The 16,470-nt window shown below is 37.6% G+C and overlaps 1 protein-coding gene across 5 annotated transcripts in view; it reads left to right on the forward strand.

Moving 5' to 3' along the window:
• LOC136876439 (probable ATP-dependent RNA helicase DDX60) overlaps nucleotides 1-16,470 on the forward strand; it is a 131,683-nt gene that overhangs the window by 76,328 nt on the left and 38,885 nt on the right. For all 5 annotated transcript variants that reach the window (XM_067150414.2, XM_068228433.1, XM_068228435.1 and 2 more), the window contains one exon: nucleotides 6,140-6,245. In XM_067150414.2, the coding sequence (XP_067006515.2) occupies nucleotides 6,140-6,245 (106 nt within the window). The remainder of the gene's footprint in view (nucleotides 1-6,139; nucleotides 6,246-16,470) is intronic.

Below are 16,470 nucleotides of genomic sequence, written 5' to 3' on the forward strand. Positions count from 1 at the left end.
AATGACAGAATTCGAAAACATATATATTTATTTGGATCAATACTTTAATAAAGGAAAAAACTTGAATGACGCAGTCGAAATAAAAAGTCCGTTAATAGAGCAGTTGCCAACATTATTACGAAATATCAAATCAGATAAAAGCAAATTCTTTAAAATATTCAATCTAAATACACTCACAACTTAAGTGAGTAAGTGATAATGCAACATCAACACTCATATTACAAGCAAAAAACACACACACGCACACATGCACACACGCACACAAAAAATGTTACTTAAGTTCATTTCCATTTGTTCCAGATGCTTCTTCCATTCCATAAATCGAAAGAAACATAATCAGATACTCAAAATTTGGATTGAAGCCCCCTTTTAACCATAACTTACATCAAAACAATCAACTTCCAACGGAGAGTCTGGTTGCTACAAACAAGAATTAAATATGTCAATACTTCCTCTGATCAACTTGCCAAACTGCAGCAGCAAGCCTCATCAAATTTAGAAGCCATTTTCCAACGAACTCAAGACTTCAATTCTAGATTATCATCATGACTAATCACGCATAATGCAAAAAAAAAAAATTAGTCTTTTTAAATAACATTATTTAGAGAGCACAATTCTTAACTAAAATTCTCAATACTGAAATCTTACTGTATTCTAGAAACCAACGCACTTCAGAAACTATGGCTCCTATATATTAACATCCAATATTTATATTTATGACTCAAATTTTAATGCCAAATTATAGTTGAATCAATTTTATTTTAACATTGCAAACAATTTTTAGCCAAATTTTCAAATTGTAAAAACTGTGTTTTGGACGTCAATATGTTTTAAAATTAAGAGTTAATCCATTGTAACATTGCAAATCATATTGTCATAATTTTTAATGTGTATATTATTCTTGTTTTAAATATGGTTATCACTGAAATTAGATTTACATTCAATGTAATGAAATTTGTAACAACAACCCAAATATGACAAACCTTGAGGCAATTGTATAGGCTGATGATGCTTGTGAATAAAAGCGAAACATGTCCCAGTAAATTAGTGTTGTAACATTACAACTTAGCAACACAAACTGTAATTTGTATTGAAAAGGTGGATCAAAATAACCAACAAATTGTTAGTATATCATAGCATAGTTCAATATGGGTCTAATAATGAGATTAGTTACATGTAATGAGTGGTATGTTCTGAGCTGTCAGCAGAGAAATGCCGTGGAATGACATTAGTAGATGAATAAGTTTGAGTGGCATCTTTAAAAGTAGGAAGGATCACAATATGAAGATAAAGTTGGAATGGCTGTGCGCGTAGAGGCGCGCGGCTGTGAGCTTGCATCCGTGAGATAGTAGGTTCGAATTCCACTATCGGCAGCCCTGAAAATGGTTTTCCGTGGTTTCCCATTTTCACACCAGGCAAATGCTGGGGCTGTACCTTAATTAAGGCCACGGCCGCTTCCTTCCAACTCCTAGGCCTTTCCTATCCCATCGTCGCCATAAGACCTATCTGTGTCGGCGTGACGTAAAGCCCCTAGCAAAAAAAAATTGGAATGCAAGAGGACAAATTGGGGCAAATATTCATTTAAAGGAAGGGGAGTTGGGGATTGGAATAACTTAACAAGGGACATGTTCAATAAATTTCCATTGTCATTGAAATCATTTAAGAAAAGGCTAGGAAAACAACAGATAGGGAATCTGCCACCTGGGCGACTGCCCTAAATGCAGATCAATATTGATTGTCAAGAACAAAGGCATGTTGTTACCAGGCGAGCCATACATGGCTTTCACCATTGTATTGGCAGAAATACAATCTTTCATAAACCAAACAATGAGTGCGTTTGCTCCCTCTGTGATCAAAAGTCCAATCTATATCATATAACGGAATGTCCGGAAAGGGAGAAATCAGTTAGCGAATATAGTAGGGAATGCTCTAAAGTTATGAATTTAGAATATAAAAAATTGCCAATAGGTTAAGTAATGCTCTTTTGAGCGCACCTTAATAAATGATTTTTTTTTTTTGAAAGAAATGAAATGAACTAAAATTCCTTCCATTGAAAGAGTAAAGTAGGCATAAACAAACATTTCATATCACTCTGTGAGATCCATGTGATCTTTGCGCAAATGCGAATGTGTAAATTTACGGATATAGCTGCTTGGTCTGAACATATTTGAGATGATAAAAATACATTATCGCTGCTATAAAATATGTTTGCCATGAACATAAGCAAATAGGCCTTCTTACGTGACAGGTATTCATTAATCTGAACTTGCAACAGGCTCGATTCCCAGCAGATTGGAAGATTCGTTGTCTCTGGCATCAGTAGAATCCTCTCCTAATTTACTTACAAATATGTCACACTCCATATTTAAAACACTTTTCACACGCGGTCTCGGTTTACTCAGACATTAACACGACTGGTGGTGGATAATTCTTTTCGTGAAATGTAAACACTTGAAACGAGACACACCAGCAAACACTGATGTTAGTTTTGTGATACAGTAAGTGCTCATTAATTCCAACTCTTTGGGACGCAAAAATCTGACTTTGAATTTCGTGATTTTGAATTAACTGCCAACTCGTGCTTCCGAAATGCCCACCGTTGCCACATCACAAAATGTTCAAGACCCGTTACTGCATTCAACTAACATTGATTCACAGTTTAAGCCTTTCAAACGCCATGGGGAAAAAAAAATTCCAAAATGTATTCAACAAGGTGCATTGAAAGAAGAGGACAAATTATGCTGGCTCCCCTCTGCAAGTGCTTTATTATTTTTTGGATTACTGTACTGTTTGCATTTTTAGATGCCTTGTACTTGCACGGAGAGTACCTGGCACCATTAAAACATCGTGACTTATCGAGCTTACCTATGATGAGGGGAGGAAGTCTTTTGCTTCCATCTGCATTGCAACACAGTCCGTTTTGGCTGGGCAAAAAAACAAAACAAAACAGTGCGGTTTCATTGGCATCGACTGTATTGTTCAATGCATACGAATGGATTATAATTATAAGCCACGCTTTTTTTTTTTCGCTAACTATTGGCATCACCAGCATTCGCAGATTCTGCTTCTCCGCACACTGCCTGTTACGTGACATTGTGGTTTTCCTTAAAATGCTTAACGTATCCACGAAGATGCACACGAGATGCTGTCAGTTGATACAATTATATTTTCACATAAATTTACAAATTAATACACACATAACCTTAATCACCGTATCACAAAACAAAAACACTTCACTTGTAAAAATATCAACAGGTCGCCATCATTAAACGGTTGATAAATGACGTCGAATACCACAGAGGTTACACTTTGTTACACAGTTGAAAACTGATGACTATTGATCAGTTCAACATGGAGACTGCATAACTTGGCATGTCAGCCACATGCTACAATAACTCTCTTCCAAGGACTTCCAAACAACAACTCAACAGTAACTGTTCACCGTCAAGATCTCTTTGTATAGGTGCCTGGCCTGTAGTCAACAATGTCTGCCAACGTAATGGTTAGCACAATTAGCTGCCGTTCTCGGGGCCCTGAGTTCGATTCTCATTAGCGTACTGCCAGAGATTTAAGAATGGCAGGAAGGTTGATATGCGGTAAGAGCGGTACATTGGGGGCATGCCTAAAAAGAGCTGCACCACCACGAGTTCACTTCATTTAAGAAATATTAATGTAGCAGGCTAGATCATTAATAAAGTTATCATTTAATATCTCGTAACTTGGGCAGTATAGGTAATTCTTGGAGGAAAGTAGGTTTAAAACATGATAAAAACCGTCCAATCATAAATATTGTCTCACCCACCAACATACCTAACAAATAATAATAATAATAATAATAATAATGTAATTGATTTTACATCCTCGCTAACTACTTTTACGATTTTTGGAGATGCCAAACAAATCATAATATCCTTTATTAAAAGAATGGAGACGACTAATGTACGAAATTGAACATTATGATAATATAATGCATTACCGCAACACCTGCGGCAAGCTTTCCTGTTACTTATTTTTATTCATTCCATCGTGGAACTTCTAGCACTATTCGGACACAGGATAGCGTACCTAACTTAACAATGCGGTCTCTCTTATCTCGATTACATTTGTTTAGGTCAATCCTGATGTATTAAATGTAGAGAGCAAGCATGAAATATACTTTAAAATAAAGGTCTGGCTTTCAACAGCCCCAGTTATCCAAAGAATGCTTCCAGTCACTATGTATTACATTCGGAAGTACAACTCGTAACACACGCTAGTTATCAGCTGATGGGTTGTTATGCTTCCTACAGTACGGCTTCTGCTACATAAACACCAGCTGGGAATAACAGAGACAATCTCCAGAAATCATATGCGAATAGATTCTCACTGTTTGGACTCTCTAATCGGGATCAAAACTATTTTCAAAAGTTTCAAAAAGACGGTATGTCGAATCCTTTTGATAGCAGTGCATGGCTGATGAGATGGCAGTGAACATGTCGTCATTTGGAATGACAACACACCGGTAGCAGGGAAGTTGGCAGCACAAGACGATAATAATTCAAATGAAAGCAGTGATCAGGTTTACTGTGTAGTAGGCATACTGCTCAACTGACAGAGACAAATGACTGGCCATTAAGTTCTTTTAATATTGCATAATATATCATTATCCCTTTTCTCTATGGGGTCAAGTTGAAGTGAGATGAATCATCTTAGCAATTTTTACGAGCGGACGCCCTTCATGTCAACCTTATTAAAGGAGTTAATGAGATGAAACGAATGACGTAATATAAGAGTAACTAAATATGTCTGTATTTACTTTATATGTAGGCCTGAAAGTCATGTGTTCACCATTTATTGTCTTTGAATTTAGAAATATTGCCTTCCAACGAAATAGTAAAACTCAGAATACATTCATAAGTTTGTTAAAGAATGGTGTAGAATGTTTAGATGAACAATTTATAGTGAGGTTATTGCATATTGGACCTCCCTTACTTGTTTTGGCTATAAAAGTGGAAAAAAACACCATGGGTTTGTGTTGCCTGTGGGCATTACCATAATTTGTAATACACCATGGGTCTACATTGCCTATGATTAGTTCTACTATGTGAGCGACACCACGAGTATACATGGCCTGTGATTAGTTCAGCTAAGTGAGGAACACTATGAGAGTACTGGTGCTCGTGATTAGTCCCACTATGTGAGGAACACCATGTGTTTGCATTGCTTGTGAGTAGTGCCCTTATGTGCAAAACACCATGGGTTTGCGTTACCCGTGGGAAGTGCCATTGTGTGTGACATACCATGTGTCTACATTATCTGTGATTAGTAGATAAGTACACCGTGTGAGAAACGCCATGATTCTACATTACCTTTGATTAGTACCACTATAGGACAAACACCGTGGTTCTGCTTTACCGGTGACTAGTATCATTATGAGTGGCCGGTGACCTGGATCAGGACCCCTTTAGCCGGGCTGAGTGGCTCAGACGGTTGAGGCGCTGGCCTTCTGACCCCAACTTGGCAGGTTCGATCCGGGCTCAGTCCGGTGGTATTTGAAGGTGCTCAAATACGTCAGCCTCGTGTCAGTAGATTTACTAGCATGTAAAAATACTCTGCGGGACTAAATGATTGTTTTTGTTTCACAAGATTTTCTCATCGTCAATCGTTTTAGATTTTAGTCAGTGGATGCATTTTGAAGTTTTAATTATCGTGTCATTTTGTTGCATTGTATCATTAGGGGCTGATGACCTAGCTGTTAGGCCCCATTAAACAACAACAGCAACAATCATCATCATCATCAGTAAATAATACTTGCAAAGACTTGGCTGCACAACAAGGTATTCCAGAGAATTTACTAATTAGCTCACTTTTAAACACCTGTATGTAACGTTATTAGAATATTTGCGCTCAAATATGGAATCTTAACCATGCTGTTTCTATATCTAGGATAGATTCTATCCAACAAAAATGTTTACATATTTATTCTTGCAGAATTGGTATCCCATACTACTGCATAGAATATAAAAAATTGGAGAACTGGAGTTACAAAATCTCTTCAAGAAAGACATGAGAACTTCTTAGTTACATATTAGCAACTCTGTAACATGATTTTATAACATGAATAAATATTATTTGTATTTTTATTATTTCATTTTTGCAGGGCTTTAACTTACCTGAACTGCAACTTGGTATACCAGAACATTCCTGAGTTGAGGGATCAGATGAAGCACTTCTTTGCCTTCTGCACACAGTTGCTCATGCTACAGGTAGGCAGGTTAAAAAAAATTATGTTATTTCCAATACCTTTCTCTGTTAAACTCATGTCCTGCCTCACGAACAAACTGAATGTGTTTTTAATACAATCCATCTATCTACATACATACATACATACATACATACATACATCAGACTGTCCACCCATATGGGAAACCGGAAAGTGTCAGGGAATTCAGGAAAAAAATCTAGAAATTTGTTCTTCTGCCAGATAAAATGAACATATCGTATTTATCCACGTAATAGAAGCATTTTTTTCAGTTTTTATAACATGAATTTATGCATGTCTTTTATGCCAGGAAAGAAATTGTAAAGAAAACTTAATTAACATAAAAAAAGAATGCAATCTCAAATGTACAGTAAAGTAACCAAACATAGCCTATATCAAGCAGTAGCAGCTACAATCAAGTGATCAAATGCGTGATGTTTTGATCTCCATACTATTGAATATTCTGTGTTGTTGGGGAATGGCGAGCGTGATCCATTATATTGTCTTCACAGTTTTTGTAATCTCTTAAATGCGATACATGGCTTCCACCACAAAATAAGTGCATAAATAATATTCCACAGCCCAACGGCTGACTGCGTTTGTTATTTGTGTAATTGTGTAATGAATGTGCGATAGTTACTACCTCGTAAAATGTAAAAACAGACGCACTGACTGAATACAGTGTGAAATTCACTAAAACTTAGCGCACATTCTAGGGATTATTATTATTTATAATAAATGCACTGATGTAGGCAAGTCTTGTGTAAGTGTGTAGTGCATCTTGACACCGTTCGGGCTGCGCCATGTCGAGTTTCTAACCTATCTTTCATGTGGAGGGTTCGGAAGTTTTGAGTCATGATTAGTAGCTTGTAATATCACACGTGCATAATTTTGTGAATGCAGAACAAGATTTGAAATACAATGACATCACATTGTAAGATAAAAGTTGTTTGTTGGTTTAGAGATTTTGCGTTTGTGAAGTATGTTTATGTGTGTTCGGTCATGATCCAGCCAATCCCATGCTGCCATTCATGTAGATTTATATCTGTTGAGCGTGATCTCGAAACCTGGCTGCTATCTGTATTGTCTGCATCACCGTGTGGTTAAGCTACCTCTTCGTTGTGCTTGGTATTACGTAAAGTTTGTGATCTTTTGAATTTTCTTCAGTAATGAGTGTTATTCATATTGTTGTTTCTAGTCTTTATATCTCTCTGCTTGCCTCATATCACTGGTCTTGTCCAGGCCATACCCTAACCCATCCAGACCAATGGAACGCGGCTTAGTTCCTAAGTAGACAGGTTGGCAGCCTTGGTCATTGCTTGATGACTTCCTACGCGAGAGGGCCGCGAGAAGTAAACAAACAACAGTTGTTCCGCACGTATGCGTTTCGAAAGTGGGTATTGAGGGCTGCACTATTGATCTTTTCTTCCAATTCTTTCAGCAACAAAGCGGCCTTAATCTTCTTTTTTTTGCGAAGAATCTTCAGCTTCCGATGCTTCACGTTTCTCAGATTTTGAACATACAAAGCATGAGCATTCCTTGCAGCATGGAGCATGTTTTCTTTACTGTCTAAATTAATTTTGAGGATGTTTCCTGAAGACTGCAATGGCTCGGATTTAACAAACCTTGTCATTACATTTTTCATTCTTGCTATGAGATTTATACTGGAGTGGTGAAAATGGGAAATCTGTCTGAAACTGTTTTAGGAATGGTTCCTAATCTTAAACAAGTGATAATAAAAATTACAACCTGGCCTTAAGAAGCTCATCTTTCAGTGAAATTGATACTATTTTGAAGATGTTATACTTTGGGATTTTCTTTTCTCTTTTTGCACTTTCCACATTTTTTCAACATGAGTTAGAACATCTATAGCATGTTCAATGTCTTTCAATTTTTCAAGCCATCTTATAGCACAGTATTTCAAGGAAATACGTTTGAACCTCATAAATGTGTATAATCAGCATGTCTTACAGAAACATAGCAAAACAAGAAATGAAGAGCACGAAGAAACTCTGCAATATTCCACTGGGTTTCTTTTACTGCCAGTTTATTTGAATTGTGCACAGTATGCAAGCCACAAGATCCAATATTCACCAAAATAGGATCATCTGGATCATCATTTAATAAATTAATAATCAATAAAATATATAAATAAATTAATAATAACCCTCAATGGTCGCACTGGGGTCCCTCAGACCCTGGAGATTTTTGTTTTCATTACGAATTGGATAGCACGGGAATTACGGCCTTGCCATTCTACGTAAATTAAGTTGGCATTATTGTGGAGCCAAGGCCAAACCAGCAGCTTCATTGTTTTAACTGCGTTCCGGTTAGTAGGTTGTTGAATCAAGCGTGGGGTTGGTCGGACCCCAGTGTGACTTTTGTGGGTGAGTTTATATATTATATGAGTTGGAAATTTCCTTGATTTATTCCTGTTTTGCTGGCTGTTTTCGTTACTAGCATGGAGCAAAATATTTAACGAGTGTTGTTCATTTCAGGATTAGTAAAACTGAATATTGAAGATGGTGTCTTAGGTCAGATGAAGATATCCGTACGTTGCTTTTAGAAGATAACGATGAAAATGTGAGTGATTTTGGAACAGACTATTCTGATGCTGATGATGATTTTGTAGTTGTGCAATCGAGTTCGGAGAGTGAAATGAGTGTGGTAGAAGATGAAGATGTACAAGCGAGAATAAGAAATACTTCTGTCTTGAAGGGCAAGAATGGTTATTTGTGGAGTGCAGATGAACCAGGTAGACAAGGAAGAGTTGTTGCAAGGAACATTGTCACTCATTTTCCTGGGAGCAGGGGACCTGCAAGACATGTAAAAACGCCCTTACAAGCATGGGAACTTTTGATACACGATTACATAATAAAGAATCTGGCTTTGGGACTGATTGAACCTTTCCTAAAAGAACGTCTGGATGTACCCACACTCAGCATGTCTCTTCGGTTGTCAGTTAGTGATATTTTGAAGATTAATCCCAAAACTCCACCACGTGACGAACTAGCTCATAAGCAGAGGTGCTCCTTCTGTCCACGGGTAAAAGTTCGGAAGACAAAACGCATGTGCTCGTCTTGCCGACGAGCGATATGCGACGAACATTGGGCAGTGTTGTACATTGGCTGTAGTGAATAAACGCTCAAGTTTGAACACCCCTGTAACATTATGTAATAATCTAATTACGCACATTGTTACTTTTGCTAGACCAGTGATGATTGTTAGCAAAGTGCATACAAGTGAATTGTTTATTACTGAGGAAAACTGCAAAAAATTAGAATGTTTTCAGTATTCTTCATTAGACATAAGATTATTTCAGTGTTGTTATTTTTTTATTGTAGTATCGATTTCATATTATAAAACAATGACACAAATCGCTAAGAACATTCTTAATTAGTCTCTAAATCCATCCATGCATTCTATTTTACAATATGTTGTAAATTTAGAATTCATTAAAATATTGGGGTTCATCAGACCCCAGTATGACCTTAGAGTTTCATTTAAGGAAGTGTGACCAGCGAGGGATAAATAAATTTCTATTAACATTTGGACCATCCATTTAAATTTGTAAGAGGTTTTTAGATTGAGTCCTTGCCAACGAGCTAAAATATAGTACATAGATTGGCTATAGCAGCTCGATTAGTGCTCCAGGCGGAAGCGAGCAACACTACGGCCACCATGATATAAATATACCAGCTAATGACAGCAGCTGTCTGGAGCTACTTGAGTAATCTCACATGTGTGTCAAGTTCATTGTTTGTAGAAATTATTTTGTAGTTTGGCTTTATTTATTGTAGCGTGAATATGCCTACATTCTGTTTTGCATGCTTTGTTTACGCAAAACGATCGGCGTATTTTATTTCAGGTACGGTAAATTTTTTTCTTTATTAAAGAAGGCTACGTATATTGAAAGATCATCTTAATATTCACCACTGTAAAGCACAAATTCTCATCACAGGTTCTCACTAGAAGACAAATAGCTGACTAGGCAGTGGGTGAATGATATGAAGAGAGACAAGTGGTATCCCAAGCAGCAAAGTACTCTCTGTTCAGAACAGTGAAGAGCACTCACTGTGTGTGTGTCCAACCCTTGTCCCGTTTTTCTGTGGGGTCGGATGTTCAGTTAATGTTAGGAGATGTTAGCTGCCCAAGGCATTACCAACAATTTAGAATCGCTCTTTACATGCATTCTTTATAGTGGAGAAACAGAAATATTCCCAATGCAGAGCACTTCAGTTCAGCATACAGGAAGTGTTTACCGGGACAGATTGATCCAACGACAGAAAGTGATGTTTCTCTTATATATGTACTACGGTTCCTTTTGATGACGGCACCTCTACTGATCATGATTGCTGTGCTACAAATTATGAGTCATTCACCAAGTACTCTGAAAATGTCATTGAGTACATAGCAGGAAATATCATCCGTGAAGTGAGAAAAAAAATTCAATACCACGACTGTCTGAAGGTTGTGTTAGCTCAGCATTCCAAAGAGAAGGAACTTATTGCCTAGAAAGATATAAAATATAGTCTTTATTCAGCTCATGATGTGAAATTGTCACTTGGCTGAAAAGAGTTCAGAAAAAGTCACATCGCGAAGATGTAACATAAACCTTATGTTAAAGTTACAGACTGAAGTTCTCTCGCCAGTTGCAGGGCAGTTGTTTTACAGGAACGATAATTTATTTACTGCTAACGAGTTCGTTAAGGAAACCCATTATGCCAGCATGTCAAAACTTCTCTTAAAGCAGAATTTTAAATTAGACTGCATCACAGGTACAGAGCATTTACACAAGAAGTGAAAGAGTAACCATATGGCAGATGTAAACGAAATCTTTTTTTTATTTTTATGGGACAATGAATCAGAGCTAGAAAATACGTATCTGTTCAAATGAATGAGAGCTGTTTTGAATTGAGAAATTTGACTATTAATAGATCAATATAAAGTTAAATTTTAGTGTAAATTTTATTTCTAGTGTGTTATAAAAATGGTACGTAGAAAGGTTGCTGGTGAAATGTATGATCATTCATGAAAGTTTGTTTAATTTTCTTGACTGTTTAGATACACATCCTGATCCATAATCTTGTACCGTTGGCCTACACTCTTCTCAGGGATATGGAAACACTTCATATTATTTTTTCGACATGAAGGCATTTTACTTCATATATCTGCAGGTACAGTGAAAACTATACGCCTATCTACCATTTCTAAAGTTGAGAGGAAAGTATTAAAGGGTGTGAAAAACATGAAAGAACAGATATGAAATCCATTTCTGCTGGGGATTATAAAATAACAAGTACCAGTACTGTGAAAGGTGTGAAAAATACCAGACAACAAATAACAAAACATGTGCACAGGGGCCAACAAAGATATCGAAGTAGTATTGCAAATCACGCGCTTTCTAAAACAAATGTTAGTAGGAGCCTTTTATTTCGGAGCAGTGGATTATTAATCATTATTTTCTAGTCACACTCTTAGACAGTGATTTGGATGTTACACTCAACCCTCTGCAACTGTGAGGAATGACTTTGGCTGCCATTTTTAATCAAACAAACTTCGACCAACTTGAGTGATAGAAATCAGATAAAAAATTAGATGTATGGCTTTTCAGGCGTTTGTTCTATTAACCAGCATTTCGTCTTAGGTCTGACACTAGACTCTTCAGAGTGGGATGTGTCAGACCCTACCCACTGATGCTGGGGTGTATGCAGGTGAACTTATCAGAAGCCTTTTATTCCATTTGGAATTGCTAGGCGGGCATTAATTCCATTGTGGAGTCTTATCTCCCCTATGCAGTTATCAGACTGTGCCTAATAAAAGGCTTCTGATAAGTTCACCTGCATACACCCCAGCATCAGTGGGTAGGGTCTGACACATCCCACTCTGAAGAGTCTAGTGTCAGACCTAAGACGAAATGCTGGTTAATAGAGCAAACGCCTGAAAAGCCATACATCTAATTTTTGATCTGATTTTGATATGCTCTATTGGTGGAAAAATATCTAATTCCCTCCATGGGAACTTAGAATTTCCATTTGAGTGATCGAGTCGAAACTCGAAGGTGCGAGTTTGAACAATCGTGACCTATGCATACTTATGCCAGTCCACTTTCTGACAGATTTTAATTTTTTCTTCATTTTTAAGGAATTCCACATCCATAACTAGGCTATCACAAGACAAATATGCATTAGCTAGTCAATTTCACACGATTGTCTCTAATCCAGATATAGGCTACCGTATTGCGCGACAAATATTAGCTACACTTCACTGTACCACTCGATACAAAATACATTTCTATCTTCTGAACGGAATGCAAAATACAAGCACAAACAGGCTCTCTCTCTGCACCACACAATGAGAATTATATCTGATACATTGCACTCTACTCCTATTCAATGGTTACTGTTAGTGAGCAACATTCAGCCTCCTCACATCAGGCGGCAAAGCGCCCTTGTTAGACTGTGAACCAGGATAGCGAAGAACGGTGAACCTTCCAATACATCAGGATACAGATGAAAATGCCGTAATGAGATTCAAATCACGGAAACCTGCCTGGAAAACGGCAAAGGAATTAGTTAATTCACATTTCAAGCCTGATGAAATATGGAAACATGAATGGTCTCAATCATACCCTCATGGCATTGTCAAATTCAGGGATCCAACTACAAAGTTGCCTGGGATCATACTTCCTCGCTCCACCTGGACCACACTCAACAGGATACGCTGCGGAGTCGGAAGAAGTGCTTCTGCTCTGCATCAGTGGGGCTGGAAAGACTCCAGCTTGTGACTGTGGTGCTGAAGTGCAAACCATCATGCACATTCTGAAGGACTGCCCTCTGCGAGCTTTTGCTGGTTCCATCGAGGAGATTCATAGAGTGACCCCTGAGACACACTCTTGGTTGGAAGAGCTGGACATTCATCTATAAGAGACCGAAACCCCCCCCCCCCCCCACATTAACCTTTATAATGTGGAGTTTGTATATCTAGTTTTTTTAATATGTATAGAGTCCATTTTTTTGTGCCTGTTAAGAACTTGTACCTAGCCGATTGTCAACTGTAGCATCTTACGCTAAATAAATAATCTGCTATTCAGCAATCTCTCAGCTGGTAAAAATGAGAAATAAAATTTAAATTGGGACTAGGAACATGCTACTCGCATAGAAAATGGAATACTCTGCACTGTTTCCTCTTGTAATTATTAACCATTTCACTGCCGCGTTTTGATGACTAGCCGAGCCCTGTGGGCCAGGTTTTTTTAAAGGAAGAAGCACTTTAACAGATACATATTTACTGATACTATTAATGGAATCCATATCGTTCCTTTAGCCCTGCAGCCTAATACGATGTCGGGGATGAAGTGAGAGTATATTTTACATCATATTTTACGACCGGATGCCCTTCCCGATGTAAACTTCAGTTCAGAAGATAATGAATATTAAATGAATGATGATAATGATGGTGAATGAAACTGGGTACAGAAGTAGAAGGAATCGGCTGTGGCTTATGAATAGGAACTGTCCCGGCATTTACTTGGGAGTGCGAAACGGAAACCGCAAAGAAAAGAAATTCTCAAGACAGCTGACGATGAGGTTCGAACCCACTCGCCTGCCGAGTGCAGAGCTTGGCTCCATTCCGTAGCATGTTAATATGCCCAGCTACTCCACTCGGTGATGCTATTACTGAAATATAATATAAAATTCTTTATCCAAGAACTGGTAATATCAAAATCTTTTATATTTGGGGAAAAAATAATTTATCTGAGGAAGGGATGACAATTCCGCATGAGACTCATCATTACTACTTTGTCTCGCACTTTCTTGTAGTACAATGTCACCACTTATATATTCTTCACCTTCATTATCAAAATATAGCTCTCCAGAATCATTATTTATGAGGAAACATTCAATTTCTTCGTCAACAAGAGATGAATGTGTACTTCAAGACGCCATGATGGCTACACGTAAGTGGGAAAGATGTTCCACTCCAGCGAAGCTGAAATAACACGAGATCGCTTTCAAAACACGCGAAATGGAGTGGTGTATCTGCAGTACAGAACTTCTTTGAGCATTTCCACGGAATCTCAAAGCATGACATTATATCATGTTTATTTGTGAGAACGGTGAAGTACACACGGCACCAAAACGTATATATACGGGTTTGGCAGACGTGGCACGGCATTCAAAAACTTGTATATATATATATGGGTTTGGCAGTGATTGGGTTAAACACATGTAACATACTCGAATGAGAGTTTGTTCTCCCACCTTGCTCCAACCTTATTAATTATTGTCAATGACTGCATAAATTCTGATATCAGAGAAAGCAAGACTATTTTTTATTGACGTTTTCAAAGTGACATTCAGTTTATCAATTGAGTCATTCCAGGTAGTAAGTTTGACCTGAATAACAGGTTTTTTTTTTGGTCTCGATACAAAACAGATCTGTGGAAGCTAGCACAATGTTCACAGGTACATTTTCAGAGTTGGATGTTTTTCCCATATAAAATAAGGTTTCAAACAAAGTAAATAGAGATTTCAAGCACTCTGGAGTGCAGATAGTTCTCAGTCACCACTCCGTCATGTAGTTTCCTATCCCCCAATTCTTCTTCATCCTACTCATTGAAGTTTAGTCATGAATAGAGTTTAATGGTTCCAGCTTTATGTTAATTTCTAGTGTATTCCATTTATCATGGATTAAAACTTCGAGAAATAATAATGAAAAATGATCATGGAAATTAATTAGAACAACTATTGTTGAGTTCACCCAACACAGAAATCTTTCAGACTGCAATTTCCTTTAAACAAGTCTTTGTGAAGTTTCCCCTTATTATCTGGAATGTCTTAATTCTTCTTGTCTTGTAATCACCAACAAGAGAATCCTGCAGCTTTTCTATGTCTGATTTTTATGACAGATTCAGTCATACATCATTGATACAGCCATCTGTGTGCCATGTTTACACAATCTACTTTCCCTTCTGTCATGCAATTTAATGCCCTTCTCGTTGCATTCTCGTCAACGATCCATAGGTTTTTGGCTTCTTTCTCGCTATTCCACTGAGGCCTTCTGTTGCTTGGCCAACGGCTTTTCGGGTGCATCCCTCACTCCCGCAACCTGTTTCCTAAATGATGTTCTGTTCTGTCCTGTATCTCTTCTTCCTTGACACCCACTTCTGCTAGGTCTTTCTGCACCTGTGTAAGCCACCCAGGCTTTGGTACGTGTTGGAGTTGGAGCAAGAGAGGCTAGTTGAATTCTCTTGATGAATCAAATATTTTGCGCTTTTCACTCCCATTTGCCAGATTCACAAGAGTTCCTCCCAGGTTGAGCCCCCAGACAGAGTAATAATATTAATAATACATGCTCTAAGGTAAAGGTAATATCCTTTGAAGTAGTTTCAGATCTCTTACTATCTCGAGTTATTGAAAGGAAAACTTAGAACTCCTCTCAGTAGTTAGGCAATCTGAAAGCACCTCTTGGTAAAATATAAGACAGAAATTTCATTTAAACGTTATCTCACTTCAATTTCTATCTGAATATGCATCTTCTTTGAACAAGACTATGATAAGTATAAATTACGTGTAAAACAGAAATTTAATGTGCTGAGGGCTCTTCATGGTAATTTAGCTGAAGAACATAATGTTTGATGCAGTTATTAACAGGTACTGGTACATAGATTTTGGGAAAATGTTAATTTTTGACTATATAGATTTTTTTTTGTGAATTTTCATCTGTAAGCCCTTCAGTTTTAATGGAATGTAACCATTTTGGTTCGTCCCTGAGAATAGCTACAGGCAGAGTCCCACAAGGGTTGCCGACCTTCCGTACATGCCGTGTCTGTAAACGAGAGCGTGGTTGGCATTACACCATTCTCTATGTTCGTAGAAAACCGATCAACTTAGATGAATGGCTAATCAGATTGAAAGACAGATATTAGATAAATAAAATAAAACTTACCTCATTGCAGTAAGTGTTAAAAATGCCCTCCCTCAGCCTGTAGATAAGCATTGTAGTGTGTGATGGTATTCCAGTTCACATTCTGCAATTCAGCCTTGATAATCTTGCATTTAAAAATCTACGGCACACAAAAGTAAGCTGTTCAAACACTTAATTCAGAAGCCATGAAATGTGCTAAACTGATCAATTTATGCTTTATAAGAAGCAGTAACGCTGTACAGCAGCTTATAGCAGACTGAGACCATGACATTGTCAGGCAGCAATTGCATCATCCAAGT

Source organism: Anabrus simplex, chromosome 6 (assembly GCF_040414725.1).
Source record: "Anabrus simplex isolate iqAnaSimp1 chromosome 6, ASM4041472v1, whole genome shotgun sequence".
Lineage (NCBI taxonomy): Eukaryota > Metazoa > Arthropoda > Insecta > Orthoptera > Tettigoniidae > Anabrus > Anabrus simplex.